We start from the raw sequence: 17312 nt of genomic DNA on the forward strand, positions 1-17312 counted from the left end.
CTTTGGTGGGTAAGAAGGAAGTATACTGCGGGTATGTTCAAACATCACGTTTAGCCTGGCCAGAGGCTAACTGATGCCTGTAGACTCTTCTGGGCTGCACTCCTTCGCACGTCCTAGTTCTCGTGGGCTTGAATAGAAGTCATCGAGTCTGTTAGCGCTCGTATACCCCTTATAATGGTCGTAGGCGTACAGTGGTGTTTGACACATTCGCAGATCGAACAAGCACAAATTTAGTCAATCCAATTGCATTAATTTTGCCCATGCTGGGGAACTTTTATGCGGGGTCTAAGTGAACTGGTGCCTGTAGATCTAGGCTAAACTTGGCTACGCCAGGTCGCGAACAACAATGACATCAGACGTGCAATCCTGAACAACACAACACACGACAGCCCCGTAGGTTCCCAGTGAATCCGCGCAGTCTGCAGTCATGCACGAAGCGTACATACGAGACGCTTGACCTTCTCAAGCATGGTCAGGTGTGTTTGGCCTATGTTCTTCGCGCTGTGCCTATTGCTCAATACGCGCTAAGTTGCGACCGTCCGTTGCACTTCACCACTGTCGCGACCCCTTCATTGCACATACTTCGATTCTGCGATACCCAAACACTTTTCCTAGTCCTTCTTAGTTTAGCCTTCAGCATGTCCTTTCTCGAGCGTCAATCCACTCGCATCACCGGCACCGACCATGGCCGTGGAAATAGCGTCCTGCGTGCCACCTCGTCAGGCAAAATACCAAATGCGAAGAAAGCTCGATCACGCCCTCCCACGTCCCTCCGCGATCACCTGCCCTATCCGAATGCTACCCTACCGGCATCGTCAGGGCCCTACTCCGTCGGGAGTATGGAGATCGAAGTGCCCGTCCAGAACCCACGCCCAATATCCGACATAAAACGGCATGGAAGACACATACTGCAGCTAGAGACAGTACTTTTCACCCTATACTACCCCGCGTCGTTTGGTAGCGGGTCGGGGAAGGCACCAGGGGGAGCGAAGAAATGGACCCGCGAAACCTGGCTTCCAAGGCCGCGAGTTCAGACTGCGAAGGGATATGCCGAGTTCGCAGGACTGCCGCATTGGGCTGGAATTGCTCTCTCTGGGGGTTCCACAATGCTCACCAAGCTTCGCGCGTATCAGAATAGCCCGCTCGCGACCCATTGGCCGCCCGAGGGGACCTCAAAGAAATGCGGATATAAGCTTAGAAACCAGCAGGGGCGACCACCAGAAGGCATGAATGAGGAGCCGACATTCCCACTCTTGATGTTCAGTCATGGCTTGGGAGGCTCAAAAACTGCGTATAGCACTCTGTGCTCTGAATTTGCGAGTTATGGCTTCGTCGTTTGCGCAGTGGAGCATAGGGATGGAAGTGGGCCTCGCACGTTTATAAACCATAAGAAGCGAGGGAACAACAAGAAGGATCGTCATGGAGGAGCCAAGGTAGAAGACGAAACCGATTGCGATGGGGATCCAGAAGGCGAGAAGGCGTTCGAAAAGTGGGAGCATATGGATCATACGGAGGAGGAGATCAGGAAAGGATATCACCATCTTGTACGTCTTCTAGCCGCAGGACCAGAAGCACGATGATGCAGGGGCTAACGACGACAGGACTATATATTCCCCAAGAATAACCCTAAAGACACTTCACCGAACAACGAGCGTGGTGTTGACGGCGAACTCCGCAGCGCTCAGATCGAACTACGACTTTGCGAGCTCGAAGAAGCATATCGAGTGCTAAAAATCATCTGTGCCGGCGATGGCGAGGAGATTGCGCGGCAGAACCTACGCTCCGAAGGCTATGTTGGCGGCTCTTCGAGAGGCTTGCAGGGCGTAGATTGGGCACTATGGAAGCACAGATTCCATATCGACAAGATGACCATGGCAGGGCATAGCTTTGGGGCCGCCACCGTGGTCGAGGTGCTGAGGCATACGGATCGCTTCACAAACGTACAGGCGGGAATCATATACGACATCTGGGGGCAGGTACTCTTCTCTTAAAAACCAATCCCGAAGCTAACTGTAGTATAGAGCTCCTATCAAGCCTCCAGCAGACGACCCTAAACATCGAATACACCTACCTTTACTAGGCATCAGCAGCGAAGCTTTCATGTACTGGGAGAAGAACTGGGACGCCGTAATGTCTCTTATGAACGAGGCGAGCGAACATGGCGCGCCAGCGTACTTACTCACCGTGCGAGGCTCCGTGCATATTTCACAGTCGGACTTCTCGATTTTGTACAGACACATTACATCTTTCTTTATGAAAGCCACAGTTCATCCTCAGAGGGCGATTGATCTGAACGTATCGTGCGTTACATCTTTATCCTTTTCCTGGTCGTAGAAACTCCGCTAACATCTAACAGTACAAGCCTCGAGTTCCTGCGACTTGTAACACCGTTAACCGGCGGCGGCAGAGCCATCATAGATCGTTGCATGACCAACGAAGAACTTCTGGATACCGCGCTCCTCGAAGAGATCCCAGACGACCACCGACCGGATGATGAATGGATCGCCGCCCGGCTGAGAGTCGATCATGAATTTCGAACGCGGATGGCTGCTGGATTGCAAAGGAAATTTAAAAGGAACTTCAAAGGCGGGATGGGGACGGGTTACAGCACGTCAGATGAGATGTGGTGTCACTATAAGCCCACGGATGAAGAATTGCAGAAGTGGATTGAAGAAGGGAGGGGAGAACAGCGCATCGACGAGGACCATGCGACGAAGGGCGCTGGACATGACAAGGGTGGAAAGGATGGGAATGAAGACGAGTCCACTTCTGCATCAGACTCACGAAGCGATATCAAAAGTGAAGTGGAATCACAGAGTAAAGAAGACGTTAGCGAAGGGTCAGGATCGCAAACACAGCAACCTACCTCGTCCGAGGCAGTAAAGGATCGATATGACGATGAGGAGGAGGAAAAGGAAGCCACTCATGCATCGCCCGCCGCAGCCGCCGATGCGTCGGAATCCAATGATGCGCCACCAGAAACATGGCTGGGCTTGAAGACTGCGCTTAGAGATGGGCCACAACAGTCGTGATAAGGCTTCTATACTACAGGAAGGAAACTGGGCATTGTCTCGAAGCGGAAATCTTCGTAGGCTCATCTATAGAGAAAGGAGTAGTCTATGAACTGTGGAGGTTCAGCGACACCACGTGACTGGCTGTTCAGAGACCAAAGCAGCTAGCGTATAAAGTTGTGTTCAGTAATCATCCCGACTCGCGTTGGAAATGCAGTCAGACTCCGCCTCGGCCTTACCTACCTTTCAGTTATAACAGCCTACGATACGCCTTAGTTCAAATTCTGCCTAGTATTCCTACACTGATGCTTTGAGAAACCTACCGACTGATTGTCGCCATTGATCAGCCTTAATCACTTGTTCTGCTCCAGAACCCGAGTGCTCCCCGGCCCAACAAGGGTTCCGCGCTTGGTAAGTTTGCGGGGGTATGCGCACGGTGTAACGGCATCCTTGCGACCTCTTTTGACAAGTTGAGCGGGCCGCGTGGGAGCTGAGGAGAAAACTGGTCGAGGCCTTTGGTTGCTTTTTATCATTGAGTTCTGGGTCACCTGGGCTGAGGTCTCCGCTTCTACTTCATTCACAGAGTTCTGCCCACGAGATACAAAAGGCGTACGCGATTCCTTGCATTTGACGCGAAAGGTTTTGTTTGAGCTGCTTCCAAAGATCTCAGGGATCAACTGAGCTCTCCCACTACTCCGGACGAGCGAATCGCCCACCTAGTCCTCCGGCTATTGACTCTTAGTCCTCGTACTTGAAGCTTGTCATTGTAATTAAGGTCTCGAGGATTGAAGAGAAAACGCAGAGCATCATGACAAGCTCAGAGTCGGAAGAGCAGGCGCAGCCACGGAAGCGGTCACGTACGAGTAATAGTACTGAAGATGGTGCTGCTGGGGGAAAAAAGGCAAGAGGAAGACCAAGAGTGGATACCCAAGATAGTACTGCTGCGGATGTAAGTAGTCCACTTCCCCAGATCAACAATAGGCATGAAGCCGCAGAGTGTTCCACATATACGCAACTGCTCGTGCTGATGGATGTACTAGCGACGAAGAACACAGATTCGTCTCGCGCAGCGAGCCTATCGCCAGCGCAAAGAAACAACAATCTCATCACTGAAGTCACAAGGCACGCAGCTTCATTCGATCATTGAGCAGATGAACAAGACCTTTCTCCAGTTAAATGAATCAGCGCTGAAGTCAGGCTTGCTGCAAATGAACCCTAGCCTAGCACAAGAGTTCAAGCTAGTCACAGAAACTTTCACAAATTTTGCGAAGATCGCTAGCGATGACCAACATAGTAGAGATGGAGATCATGAAGGGAGTCCGGAAAACTCGACGGATGGTGCTAACGGCACAAGCCAAGAGTCGCAAATCCCTTCCCAGCCTGAACCAGAGCCTCAGCAGGTTGGATGGGGATACTCGGCCATGAATCCGACAGGAAAGGTTAACTCGGTACAACCAATCCAAATGCCACCAGATAACTATTTCTCACACCCTGCTGGCACCTTTGGACAAACAGACAGTACGACTAGCCTTGTTCGACGCCGTCAATTCACGGTTGGCGACGTCCTCGATCAGTCAAGATCTTCCCAAGCTTCCACATACCAACAATCAACACAACCACAGCAACCAACGCAACTTCCTTTCGGTCTCGTCGACCTCCTCGGCGAGCACCCAACTCCGTTCACGCCACTTAATCCCCACATCTACTCTGTCAATATCCCAACACCAGACTTCACACCGCCGACTACCAGGCTATCTACACCACCTTTACAGCTTCCGAACCCGCTATTAAGCAAGACCCTTAAATCAATAACGACCTACAGCTTCGATGAGACAACGTTTGCAAGACGCTTGACCAGGGCTTCGCTTGAGGCTGGCTTCCAGCTACTCAGTTCGGTGAATCCCCGTCCCGCGGCCATAAACTATGTGTTCAAGCTGTCCTTGAGTTTCCTGACACGGGAGGAACTGCGTACACGGCTCAAGGCAATGTTGTCGAGAGGTGTCAACGAGGAATTGGATTGGTGGGAAACACCTTTCATCCACCTCGGCGGAGCAGGGACACATTACCCACGCCGAGATGCTTCAGGACACATTATCCCGATCAAGAATAGCTGGACGGCGAGGCAGATAGGACCATTCGAAAAACGATTGATGAGGCTAGAGAATGTACAGGACGGGCGCTGGGAAGACTTGGACGACGTGGACCTGATTGGCTTTGAGGGCGAGTGGTTTGACGCGTACGATGTGCAAGGTTATCTTGAAGATAAATACACCTGTAGAATCGACCCGAAGAGCTCGTTCGCTGAATGCTTGATCGAAGAGGAGGAAGCCAGCGAGGCTGCGAAGCCCTCTAGCTGCCTTCCACAGTACGATTCCAGCACAACAAGAGCACTGGACGAGGTTTCCAACTCTCCGAGTTTAACGCATAGCTCTGCATCAGCACCAGCGTCCTCTACCTCATCTTCCGCCTCATTCACACCACCGACGAATGCTTTCAACCTACCCGACGCACCTTTCGGCCTCGATATGAACTTCAATCACGCGCCTACACCAAACTACCCCGCCGACATCCCCAAGCTCGCAAATTACGACATCTCATTTGACCAGACCCTGGGCTTGGACCTTGCGCCCGGATTTGACTATGGGTTTGCTGGGGCCGCGGGAGGATGGAGTGGAGATATGCAGCTGGGACTGGATTTGATGGGTGAAAATGTGGAGGTTGTGAAGCAGAAGCGAAAGAAGACTACGTGGGTGGATACTACTATCTTGATCAATGGTAAGTTCCACTCAACGATCGTGAAGTAATGCAGGGTGAGAGAAGAGATCTAGTACAGAGGCTAACGTTTGGCAGAGTTGTTAAAACACGGTGTTTGCTTGGGAAGGGCGCCTGGCTTCAGGAGAAAGCATGTCGATATGGCGTTACGTCTTGCTTTGATTCCCCCGTACTGAGGGACAGGATGAATCTTGATAGCAAAGTTTGTCGCGTGTTGTTCAAGGTATACCTATATTTGGTTGGCGATTGCGTGGCAGCGCAAAAGGCGAAGTTTATTTGGTGATCGAAGCGCTTATGATTCCCACAGCTTTGTTACTACTTGAACATATTCATATAATTAGTCACTACTCAACTATATACATGTATAATAGAAGGGGTCGTCGTGTATGTCGCTGCTGGATGATATGCCAGCTAGCATTCCACTACTCATTAAATTCAACTTCATGACTGGCCAATTTGTGCACATTTCAGGTAAGAATAGTGCAGTAAAAAAGTATCAATTATCACGGTTCTCACTCTACGTCGACGACAAGCAAATTGGCTATGACAATGCATCACGTGCGCGCTAATGCCCGGCTCGTGCGCTGATAGCCTCAACAATCGCCGAAGTGCCGTTGGCCATGCCCATTACACCTACCTAGACCCCACGAACCACCAGAGTGAGGGCACCCGAATACGTCGTACAAAGCATTCCGTCTTGGGCACCCGATAGCTGTAGATCTTCTTGACAGCGCAGACGCTTCCGAAGCGCGCGCACACTTGCAAGCCTCAAGCGCTGACGTCGCCTGCCTAGCTGGCCTGCCCTCCTCTCGAACACTTGCACGCGAGCAGCTATTGCGACCTTCTGCGCCGTCTTCGCGAAAGCGCATACCGTATACTAGATAGTTGATCCAACCTCTGAGTCGCCATGTCGAACCAGGTTGTGGTTAGTGTTTCCCCAAGCACGCACGAGCTGTGCGTGAGTGAGGGTAAGTCTGCTAACAGCGACACCAGGGCAACGTCTACCAGCAGATCATCGAGAAGGTGGTCCAGGTCTCGCAGAATGACTTTGAAGAGTTTGGCGTAGACCACTCTACGCTGGACGAGATGAAGCAGGTATGTGGCAACCTGGCCGCTGTCCGGCTATCGCTTCTTCCCTTTCATTGTCGCAGCAGCAGTAGCAGCTAGTCGCTCTGTCGTCTTTGTTGTCTTTTTCCTGCCTATTCCATCCGTCAATCATCTATTTCCATCGTTCTCGTTCTCTTCGATGTTGGCGCGATGCCGCCTGGTTATGGAGGTGATGGGCGGCCGGAAGCGGGGCTGAGTTGCCGGTCGGTCTCGCAGCTCGGGGGCGTCTCAGTATTTGGGACATCTCTTATAGCCCCTGCTCAGCTCCCCACCCGCCAAGCCCCGCCATCACCGCCTAACCTGGCATAGCGCCGTCATGTGACGGATGCTTTCACACTTTCAATCCATTATGAATACCCGGAGCATACGCTGACATACTTGTAGGGCTGGCAAGACAAGCTGTCTGCTCTCAAGGTCGCTCAATTTCCGTGGGATCCGCAGCCTGAGCCGGTGCGCCAGCCGCCTACCGTGCCGTCGAACGTCAAGGTCGACCATGATCTGCCTCCTGTGTCGGCGCCTCAGGAACCCCTCAACTTCCCAAACATGCCTTTGAAGTCGGAGGGAAGCTATCAGCCTCCTATCCCGAACTATCCCCAGGCTCAGACCGCGAACGGTGGCGGCTACACTGGTGGATACGAGCAGAACGTAAACCTGGCACAACAGCGCGCGCAAAATCTGGTCCAGCAACGCATCCAGCAACAAGGCAATGTCCACCAGCAGAACTTCCCAAACCTTGGTCAGCAAGGCCATTTACCCCAGATGCCAATGCAGGGTCAGCAGCAACAGCATCAGCAACAACAACAACAGCAGCGCATGATGGCTCCGCAGCAGCATCAGCGCCCGCCGCAACAGCAGATGCCACAACAGCGCCCCCCGCCTCAAGGTCATATCTACACCTCGCAAACCGACGGTTCTGGTGATGCGCTAGCAGACTGGAACGCATTGAAGGCGGCGCGAGCTGCTGACGCAGTGGATCGTATTGCAGCTGACGAATTCATGCGCGCCAGAGTCGATGCTATGGCAATGCGCCAAGATAGCGGACTCATGGTACCACTCGACTCGATGCCCAAAGGCAAGAAGCGAAAGGCTGCTGTACGTGTGTTGCAAGCTGAGGATGCAGAAGCCTCGTCAAGCACACCAGGCCCCGCTCGCTTTGATGGCGATGATGACGTGAAGCCAGAGGAAGATCCGGATGATGCCATCAATTCGGATCTGGACGATCCAGAGGACGATCTCGCTGATGGAGAAAACAGTGATGATGATATGGTTGATTACATGTTGTGCACATACGACAAGGTGCAACGGGTCAAGAACAAGTGGAAGTGCACGCTTAAGGACGGCATCTTGACCACGAATAAGAAGGAGTGAGTTCACCCTAATCACAAGAGATGACCCACCTGTACTGACTGTGCTAGATATCTGTTCCACAAGGCAAATGGTGAATTCGAATGGTAGCGAGATTCGATAATGAACACATACTTATTTTATGACAGCTGAACTCGAGTTCTAAGTCGTCGCCGTCCTACGTACAGGCGTCCACGATCCGCACGCGAGTTCAGCATGTTCTGTACCATACACCCTCTCCATTCCCCCCTTCGCCACAGCAGACCCATTCTGCGCGACATCAAGAGCGAGTATCTAAATTGCATACAAGACGCTTGCTCGACATCTTGCACACCGGCTGCTTCATTTCAGAAACAAAGAAAGAAAGAAAAAAAATCCCGTCACGCGTAACGTTAAAAGTCAAACACTGACCAACAATGCCTTCGGCATCGATTCATGCTATTGCAATTCCGGTTGGGAATGGCTATCAGAGAAGTGCTTTTATCTTGGAAGCAAAGGCGTCCCGCGTTCCGTTTTGTTCACATTTTCAGGTGGGTGTTTGGTGCGGCCGAACTAGATGACCTACAACGACTATCCCGCTGCGAAAAGTCGGCTTTTTCTTCCTCTTCTCAAACATTCATACCTTAGCAACTTGGGCGCGGCCATAACGGAGTGGAGTGTACGTTAGTATAAAGAGTTCCCTTGTCTGGATGGAACATGAGTAATGGTTCCATCGAGAGAACACAGATGAACGTAAAATCAATCAATAATCGGCATTCGCTGAACTTGATCGCTATTTCCATTTCTGTGACACGTACTCCATGACTAGATATCCCTGTGAGGACCCGTATACGCTGACCCGTACGCGTACTTTCGAATTACAACATGTCCTCATCCTCTCTGCCAGTCCCGGAATCACTACCATCGCCATATTGCATCATCGTCTCGTCGACACCTTCTCCCTCTTCATCGCCGTCTTCGACCAGAGGCACAAAGCGGAAGTCAATAAACGAAACCTTTCCTCCGCCGCTACTAGTACCCACGCCCGATGCACCTCCCTCAACCTCGACCATGAATTGCAGACTAAGCACACCTTGGTCGTCTACACGTATGCTGACCTTGGTTGCTACACTCATGGCGCGCGCGGCTTTCTGTATAAGACTGAATTTGTACGAAGATCGAAGCACGGTGTCTGGATCTAAGAGTTGAAACGTCTCGAGGAGGTTTGTGGGAGCCTGCTCGCCTGCATCTGTACCCGTGCCCGCGCCCGCAGCTAAATTGGTCGAAGCAGGCGTGCGAAAGGCAGAGGGTTGCGGCTGATTGTTGAACTCGACTCTCGCGCTGCCGAGCGTGCCAGACGAACTCAGTGCGAAAAAAGGTTTCCCGCGTACCGTCTTCGCATACATTGTCAACTGCTCCGGACTCGTAGACGAGAGCTCGGATAGCGCGTCGTGCAGCCATGATCCCCGCATTATTGTTTTGAAGGCAAGTGCTTGTCGATTAAATGGTATATCCTCTGAATACTCGGGCTCGTACGTTGTCAAGTCGCATTGCGTGCGTACGCTTGCTTCGGTGAGGATGATGGAGAGCGGAGCGCCGAGTGAGTTGTATGATATGCGACATAGATTGTTCATGCCCAAGACGTTATTAGAGAAGGCCGCCGATGTTTGCCAGGATTGTTTCGTGGTGTTCGGGTCCGTAAGACCGAAGATTTGCAGTGTTTCGAGGAGAGCGGGGAGGGAGATTTGGAAGGTTGGTGTGGTGTTGGGAGGGTCTAGGTCTTCATCTTCGCTGTCATCGGACTGTTGAGGGTTACGCTGTGGCGTGGGAGGGTTGAAATTGTAGGTTGTGAAGAGGGACTTGTCGAGGAAGGCGGATGCTTTGTCGCGTGTTAGGCTTTGAGTAGTGGGTAGTGAGCCGGAAAGAGATGCGTACCTTCCATGATGCTAGCCTCGTCAACTGAGAACTTGAGTCCTTCTTCGCTAATCTGAACGTGTGCTTTTGTGGAGGATGTGATGCAGCGGAGGAGCAGGTATAGTTGACGCGCCGAGCTGGACACTGCCGTGAGGATTGGAGGATCTTCAATATCCATATTGACAAATTGAAGCGGTCGCTGAGATGCCCGTGGTAAGATGCTCGGGAGATAGGAAGAGTAAGGTGTAGGGTTGTGAAGTAGATGGTAGTGGTGTCTTCGGTCTTGAACTTTTTATTGCATTCCCATGACTATACAGAGAGTATACCCCAAACGCCGGACGCGGTGAGAAAGAAATTATACGTAGACTCCGACTGCGCAGATCATGTACACTGCGCCGAAGCTGCCTACTGTTAGCCTTGATGCCCTACTTCCGTGACGATGAGACCACGTACCCGAATGCTAACGAAGCCGGAACACCGAGCACTGGCAGATTGGCGACTGATCGATCTACATTTACATGAGTGTGATATTCGACAAAGCGCAAGGGAGGGTTGCGCATACTCAAGCTGAAAATGGTGGTCAAGACGAGAGCTGCACATGTTAGCATAGCTCGGAGCCATCAGCCAGTACTCCAGCTTCCAACAACATACAGGCGAACAGCAGCAGAAAGCCGACGGTAAATTGCGTGTTCTTTCCGATTGTGGGGCTGAAGGGCGAGGAAGCAGCGGCCTCCCAGACGTCTACGAGTGGGCTCGACATGGAGTATGGGTGGGCAATGGAAGCGTGATTGTCTTCCTCGTAGCTGTTTGGTGAAGCTGCTTTGGTGGCCTTTGGGGGAGATGGCTTGGCGGCGATGAACGGGTGATTGGTGAGTGGGGGCGGCCAATGCGGGAGGCGCGACTTCCCCGACATGCACCACCTCCGCGACGTCCAAGGAAGGCGCCACTATACAGAGTGAAGGTGCCAGAGACGGCGACATGGCGGGCGCAACTGAAGATGGTGAGTCCCCCTGTCTTCTCTTTACCTAGTAGCTTCAGATTCATGGCGCGTCTATACACCCAAAATGTCCACACAGGAGAGCCGCCCACCTCTGCGCGACGCAGTGGGCTATTCTACCTCTCCCGCAACTACACCACCGAGCGCTACAGCATTCTCAGCGCCCTCGTCTCCTGAAGTACCCCTGCGATTCCTCAATACTAACCACCAAGCTGCAGCTAAGCGCAAAGCGACCTCCGAAGCCACCAACGCTTCTTCTCCCAAACGTGCCAAGCAGTCGAATCCCTCGACACCTTCTGCTACCGACGATGTCTCTGCCCCGCCCGTCAAACGCATCGTGCCATTTCCCGAGAAGCCTGCTGTTATCGAGGAAAGGAAAGGCGATATCGAGTTCAGGGTGGTCAATAATGATGGGAGAAGGGAGAGCACCATCATCTTGACGGGCCTGAAGTGCATATTCCAAAAACAATTACCTAAGATGCCCAAGGACTACATAGCACGCCTCGTCTACGATCGGACACATCTGAGTATTGCCATCGTCAAGAATCCGCTCGAGGTGGTGGGGTACGTTGAACGCCTCATCCATACCAACTGCATCGAGTTCGCTAACCTTGCGACACTACAGAGGCATAACCTATCGCCCCTTCGACAAAGGCCAGTTCGCCGAGATAGTCTTCTGTGCCATATCGTCAGACCAGCAAGTCAAAGGCTATGGCGCCCACTTGATGTCGCATTTAAAAGACTACGTCAAAGCCACCTCTCAAGTAATGCACTTCCTCACCTACGCCGACAACTACGCTATCGGCTACTTCAAAAAGCAAGGCTTCACCAAAGAAATCACCCTCGAAAAATCTCGCTGGATGGGCTATATCAAGGACTACGAAGGCGGCACCATCATGCAATGCTCCATGGTACCCAAGATACGCTACCTAGAGAGCGGTAGGATGCTCTTGAAGCAGAAGGAGTGCGCCAACGCCAAAATCAGAGCCGTCAGCAAAAGCTACGAAGTCCACCAACCTCCGGTGCAATGGTCCAAGGGAGAGCCAAAAGCCATCGATCCTCTCACCATCCCCGCTATCAAGAGCTCCGGCTGGTCTCCTGTTATGGACGAGCTCGCCCGCGCGCCCCGCCACGGGCCCAACTATAACGCCCTACTCCACCTGCTCAACGATATGCAGAACAACTCCAACGCCTGGCCCTTTCAGCAACCCGTCAACAGGGACGAAGTCCTCGACTACTACGACGTCATCAAAGAGCCCATGGATCTCGCAACTATGGAGGAGAAGCATGAGAAGGATCTATATCCCACGCCTGAGGATTTCATAAGGGATGCCAAGTTGGTTTTTGATAACTGTCGGAAATACAACAATGAAAGCACGCCGTACGCAAAGGCTGCGACGCGGTTAGAGAAGTACATGTGGCAGCGAATTCGGGACATTCCAGAGTGGTCGGTGAGTACTCCAGCTGCTAGCCATGGATATACGAGTTTAACTGACTATCTATTGCAGCATCTTGAAGGCGAGTTGACTGGAAAATAGGGGCCTTGCCCTCTGCATGAAATACATCTCCTGCCTCGTTGGGGATCATACGTTGGGTTATGGCGTTTGCTAATATTAATATGGGTAGAACTTCGTAATTCTTAGCATTAAAGTGGCGTATGGTGTTTGGATGGGCCTTATACCCTTTTTCGCGCTCGTAGGCTTTGATGGACTGGGGATTCATCCGACGGAGTTTAGAATATCGTGTTGACATTAGTACTGCGTAAAATGTCACGTTCATCTCGCTCTCTCATGGCCTCACCACTTTTCTCTACAGCAAAACGCTCTGTCCCTTGCTCGGCCCTACACACTTCTAAGCACGTCATACGTCAAGTCTCCTCTCCAGCGTATGGAGCACGAGCGGAGAATTGTCCGCGGAGCTGCATGAAGACGGTTGCTTGGCTACCTACTGTGGAAAAGACCGTCACTGCACGAGCAGCATCCGAGCTTTGATAATGCATGCATGCCCCCTTAGTCTCAGCCAAAACAGAATTGTTGAGCTGCTAAGTAGTGCGGGCTACATGGTAGTTAGATTCAGGCTGGCAGGGATACACATGCGTGAAGAAGCAGTGGAGATAGGAGGATGGGTAAGTGCATGTGTTTCGCAAGAGTAGACTAAGTATACAGAAAAGAAGTAATCCAGTCGCCATTAAGCTGGCGCTGTAGGGTATCGAATATCAACAAAGCGATTGCAGCATGCGTCACTCTCCCTTCACTCAGATGCTGAACAGTATAGTAGGTTATGGCATGCCCACTACACTTCGACGCCGCTACTAGCGACCTTTTATCGAAAAAGAAAGATACCAGCTACCGAGATTTGTGCGAGAGAAGTGAGAATTCAAAGACAAGGTAAGAGATGGTACGGTATGGGGTTGGAAGCTTAGACAACAGTAAAAGTCTTCTGTGGGCAATTGTCGAGTTGTGTCATGTCCTGGATCTCGGGGAACCAGTGCTCGAAAAGGGTTTCTGCGTCTTCGCTCATCTCCTGCTCGGTGCCTTCGGGGGTGCATTCGTAGCATTCAAAGCGGCCGACGCGACGGTATGTGTTGTTGGCCAATGATTTGAGTACGAGGCCGACGATAGAGGAGCGGTACGTCATGCTCACGAACACGCATATCAGGCTTTCTCCATCTTGCAGCTCGTCTTCGCCTCTCAGTGGAACAACGTCTGGGGTAAAATCCGTAGAAACACCGTTCTTGGCTAGCGAGTATGAGGCTTGTGATGGTCCGGAAGAAGAGTGGAATGTAACTTCCGCCGCCATCGCCGCTGTCAACTCGACCGGTTCGCCCATAACCGGGCTCCAAGCAGATGCGCGTTTTCCCTTGGGTCCAAAAGATGCCCTGCAAGCTAGATCCATAGCGGATGCATTGTCAAAGAATATCGGTGATCCTTCGACGGATGCCCAAGACCAGCTTGGTACATTGTGTCCTGCCGCAAGCTTCGGGCGCCGACATCGTGTGCTGTCGTTAGGATACCAGAGGAGCCCTAGCGTACTGAATGTCCACTGTCCGGCTATGTAGCCTGACTGTAGGGTGGGTGATAATGCTTTTGCGATGCCGGCTATTGCGATCAATCGGTCGCTATCGTACGTGACGTTTCGTGCTGTGAATTCGGTGATGATATAGCTCCAAAGCTGCAGAGCTTCTTCGCGATTTCGAAGGAGATCTTGTGCCCCATTTGTGAGGGTCGTATTCGCGAGTTGAGATGTCATGCTATCCAGTCGGTTATGGGCATTTAGATGTCCATTTAGGGTAGGCCAGGTGCTTGTTTCGACAACTATTCGTCCGAACTCTTGTTTGATGGAGTCAGTTGTTCGTGAGTCAAAGACTTTATCATCAATCCGACCGCACTCGCATTGGTAGCCCTCTCGACATTCGAGTATCATTTCGCTTTTCGTGAAGTGCAATACTCGAGGTGAGAGTAAGCGCTCAACATAAGGCCATCCTCGCTTCAGAAGTGGCGTATGTAAGTTTGCTTCCTCGGAAGTATTGAACGGTAGCTCCCACTCGTTCATGTGCGCCCCATCGTCGAATGGTGCCTTGAAGCTATAGTGATTCGGTTGCTCTCGAACGTTTATTTTGAAAAGCGACCCTTTGTTATCCGTGGCCTGGATCTTGAATGGTTGTGTCTTGGGAGGAAATAGAGGTTGGCTGCTGCTGTCTGTGGCAGAGGTTGCGGCAATAGTCAGGAATGCGTTTCCAAAGATCTCGTCCATCTTGAGGGACTCTTCCAGCTTCTCTTGGCTGTCGTCTTGGATTAGGCACAAGGAATCGATCCATAGCCAGCGGAACCCGAGCGCGCGCGTCAACACAACGGCCTCCTGGAACGCTCTAGGTAATTCCGACCAGGGTATGTTCTTCTTGTGCGATTGCAGTGTTTTCAAAGTCGTTTTCGGTATGCCTTTGGCCAGACCCCAAACATGACTCAGTGCTACATATTCACCATGCTCATACCTTCGTTCGTCTTTAATGTATTCAGACTCATGAAGCCTCATACTCTTCGCGTCGTCACCCGTCAACAGATCCAAAACTCGTTTTGGTAGCGTCGTGGGTCTAGCTCGTCGACATGTGGCATGGTTTGCTAGACAGTTCTCAATCATGCCTCGTGCTGTCGACAGGGCGGCATTTTGCAGTGGATTGTCTGAGATTTGGCGACCTTGTCCAATCGCTGAAAATGGAGATTGTCCGTCTGCACAAAAGTCAGTATCTACGCGCGCACAATGTAGTAGTTGATGGCTCCTGAACATGTGGAGCGCTGCCTGTCAACGCAAAAAGAAAACTTGAGCGCGTACCTCCATCGATGAAGAACTCTAGTTTCAGGTCTGGATAGCCCATTGTGTGCTCATGTTCTTCTTCCTGGCAGGCATCGTGGTCGTCATGTTCCTTCCATCGAATTTCGACCGAAAGATGGTCTTGGAGCGTCCTTCGTGGGTTTGGAGGGAAAGATGTCGCTATTATCCTGAGGCCATCCTCTTTCTGGCCCGCAAACCGCTCATGATGGAGTAGGATACCATTCAGAATCAGAGCGCATGCTCGGCACCCGCTAGAACTGGTTCGAAGATTTGGAAGGGATGTGTCTATCCACTGCAACTTCTCTGTTACTGTCTCCTGGGGACCGTCGAGCGCGTGGAGATGCTTCTGCAGCCCTTTGCATGTGGCACAGACGCTGACCATGGCGCCAGGAGTGGGTATGAGGACAATGTGATCGATCGTATTGTAACAGTGCACGAGTCGTGGAGGGGCAAGTGGATTTCTAGTGCGGAAGCGGAACCGACAACGGCGGGGCAGCGGCAATGTCGAGAATATGTATACGTGCAAATCTGACAAGAAACCGGAGGAGGTATCACGACGTGATTTTAGACCCTCTACCGGAATATCACTGGTAGGCGACTGAATAACGCAACCATAAGGGGCACCTGATGACAGGCAGCCAGACCTCTGAGCGGTCAGCTCTGGTCCACTTCCCTCCCCAGCTCAAACCGGCGGAAGCGCCCCCTTGCGCCTTTACATACGCCTAACCCGCTCTTGTGGAGACGCTGGGTGCTGCCCAGTTGTGCCAGTCGTCCAACAGACACGAGCGTCGTCACACAGCAACCATGGAAGTCTGCCCCATTGTTGTCGAGGGCAGCACCGGGATGCCCCCGCCTCAACTTGGCCCCCTCATTGGGGGCAGTGATGCTGACGCCCGAGGCAAGATGCACGCTGACGACGGTCTACTATAATCAGTCGTCCGCCCGATCTTACAGGCAGACATGATCGAAGCTTTTGGGTCGCCCCGTCTGATCGTCTCCCGCAGCCAGGTCAAGCTAACCAACTTACTGGGCCAACGTGCACATACAACCTTGCACTCTTCGATGCGCCGACTGAATGCTTTTTCGTGGTGGCGGTAGCCCTATGTCGACATGAAACACGATATTCCTTTTAGGGGTCAGCTCTAAGCAGCGACTTGTCACAAAGGTCTAGATTGCACCTGACGCCAGCCATGAAGCCGTCGTGAGCGAAACCATTCAAGCCTTCGGGGATCTGGTGGGGAGCCATTGCAACAGCATTCGATTCGCGACGTCCAACACTCGCCCAATAGTTCCCCTTTCAACGGCCAGTTACTCGTACGGAATATTTCTTTCCTGCACTGCTCAAGATATCCAGTACCAGGGTTCCACCCCCCTAGCCATGCGTCTTAGTATCGTATATGCAACGGTCAACCGTACATCCACATGTCAGACCCGTTGTCGGCTCCTGTCATCCAAAAGAGAGTACCAAAGGATTTTGGTTTGCCTCAACGGGAAGGTTACACTCTTGTTCAGGCTACAAACAGCAATAATTAAGACAATAAGTGCGCAAGGGCTTATTATACGCATCGTTTTCGATCTCGGGACATAAGCTCCAAGGCCCATTTTGCTCACGGTCTCAATCCTTGGACTATCGGCGCCGCTTTAAAGTAAAAACGCCCGACAAAGGTCTCATGCTCCTGCCCCAGCCTGCACTGACTCACGTTAGTATTCGATCTTCGTATTCATCGAGATGGCGATGCTATTGATGTGTGGTCTAACTCGATGGCTCTCCTTTCCGAACGAACCGAGGTTAGTCTTCGCAGCTTGAGAAGGATTTGTCACGAGGCTGCAAGTGTCGCCGAACATACTTACATGATGCA

At 51.9% G+C, this 17312-nt stretch overlaps 7 protein-coding genes across 7 annotated transcripts; 4 read left to right on the forward strand and 3 right to left on the reverse strand.

Moving 5' to 3' along the window:
* Positions 1-638: 638 nt before the first annotated feature.
* Positions 639-3032, forward strand: K460DRAFT_373502 (uncharacterized protein; the record flags this gene model as incomplete). The annotated part of the gene is made up of 4 exons (XM_040934589.1): positions 639-1544; positions 1602-1972; positions 2022-2300; positions 2357-3032. 4 exons carry the CDS (start codon positions 639-641, stop codon positions 3030-3032), a joined length of 2232 nt encoding a protein of 743 aa, XP_040794069.1.
* Positions 3033-3351: 319 nt separating this feature from the next.
* On the forward strand, positions 3352-6064 carry K460DRAFT_36250 (uncharacterized protein). Its single transcript, XM_040932652.1, has 3 exons — positions 3352-3960; positions 4052-5786; positions 5862-6064. Exons 1-3 carry the CDS (start codon positions 3820-3822, stop codon positions 5957-5959), a joined length of 1974 nt encoding a protein of 657 aa, XP_040794070.1. The 5' UTR covers positions 3352-3819; the 3' UTR covers positions 5960-6064.
* Positions 6065-6521: 457 nt separating this feature from the next.
* On the forward strand, positions 6522-8507 carry K460DRAFT_36186 (transcription factor IIA, alpha/beta subunit). The gene is made up of 4 exons (XM_040932535.1): positions 6522-6708; positions 6777-6878; positions 7275-8254; positions 8306-8507. Exons 1-4 carry the CDS (start codon positions 6691-6693, stop codon positions 8343-8345), a joined length of 1140 nt encoding a protein of 379 aa, XP_040794071.1. The 5' UTR covers positions 6522-6690; the 3' UTR covers positions 8346-8507.
* A 584-nt stretch (positions 8508-9091) lies between these two features.
* K460DRAFT_269745 (Rad1-domain-containing protein) lies at positions 9092-10305 on the reverse strand (the record flags this gene model as incomplete). The annotated part of the gene is made up of 2 exons (XM_040927599.1): positions 9092-10092; positions 10149-10305. The coding sequence occupies 2 exons, from the start codon at positions 10303-10305 to the stop codon at positions 9092-9094; spliced, it is 1158 nt and encodes a 385-aa protein (XP_040794072.1).
* Positions 10306-10393: 88 nt separating this feature from the next.
* Positions 10394-11261, reverse strand: K460DRAFT_36151 (uncharacterized protein). Its single transcript, XM_040932474.1, has 4 exons — positions 10779-11261; positions 10690-10719; positions 10581-10635; positions 10394-10528 (listed from the first exon to the last, which is right to left on the reverse strand). Exons 1-4 carry the CDS (start codon positions 11038-11040, stop codon positions 10483-10485), a joined length of 393 nt encoding a protein of 130 aa, XP_040794073.1. The 5' UTR covers positions 11041-11261; the 3' UTR covers positions 10394-10482.
* On the forward strand, positions 11084-13139 carry K460DRAFT_362257 (histone acetyltransferase GCN5). Its single transcript, XM_040932612.1, has 4 exons — positions 11084-11127; positions 11343-11688; positions 11750-12575; positions 12633-13139. Exons 1-4 carry the CDS (start codon positions 11106-11108, stop codon positions 12660-12662), a joined length of 1224 nt encoding a protein of 407 aa, XP_040794074.1. The 5' UTR covers positions 11084-11105; the 3' UTR covers positions 12663-13139.
* Positions 13140-13240: 101 nt separating this feature from the next.
* K460DRAFT_298614 (HET-domain-containing protein) lies at positions 13241-16091 on the reverse strand. The gene is made up of 2 exons (XM_040929770.1): positions 15454-16091; positions 13241-15350 (listed from the first exon to the last, which is right to left on the reverse strand). Exons 1-2 carry the CDS (start codon positions 15833-15835, stop codon positions 13543-13545), a joined length of 2190 nt encoding a protein of 729 aa, XP_040794075.1. The 5' UTR covers positions 15836-16091; the 3' UTR covers positions 13241-13542.
* Positions 16092-17312: the final 1221 nt, after the last annotated feature.

This window comes from Cucurbitaria berberidis, assembly GCF_010015615.1.
Source record: "Cucurbitaria berberidis CBS 394.84 unplaced genomic scaffold K460scaffold_1, whole genome shotgun sequence".
Lineage (NCBI taxonomy): Eukaryota > Fungi > Ascomycota > Dothideomycetes > Pleosporales > Cucurbitariaceae > Cucurbitaria > Cucurbitaria berberidis.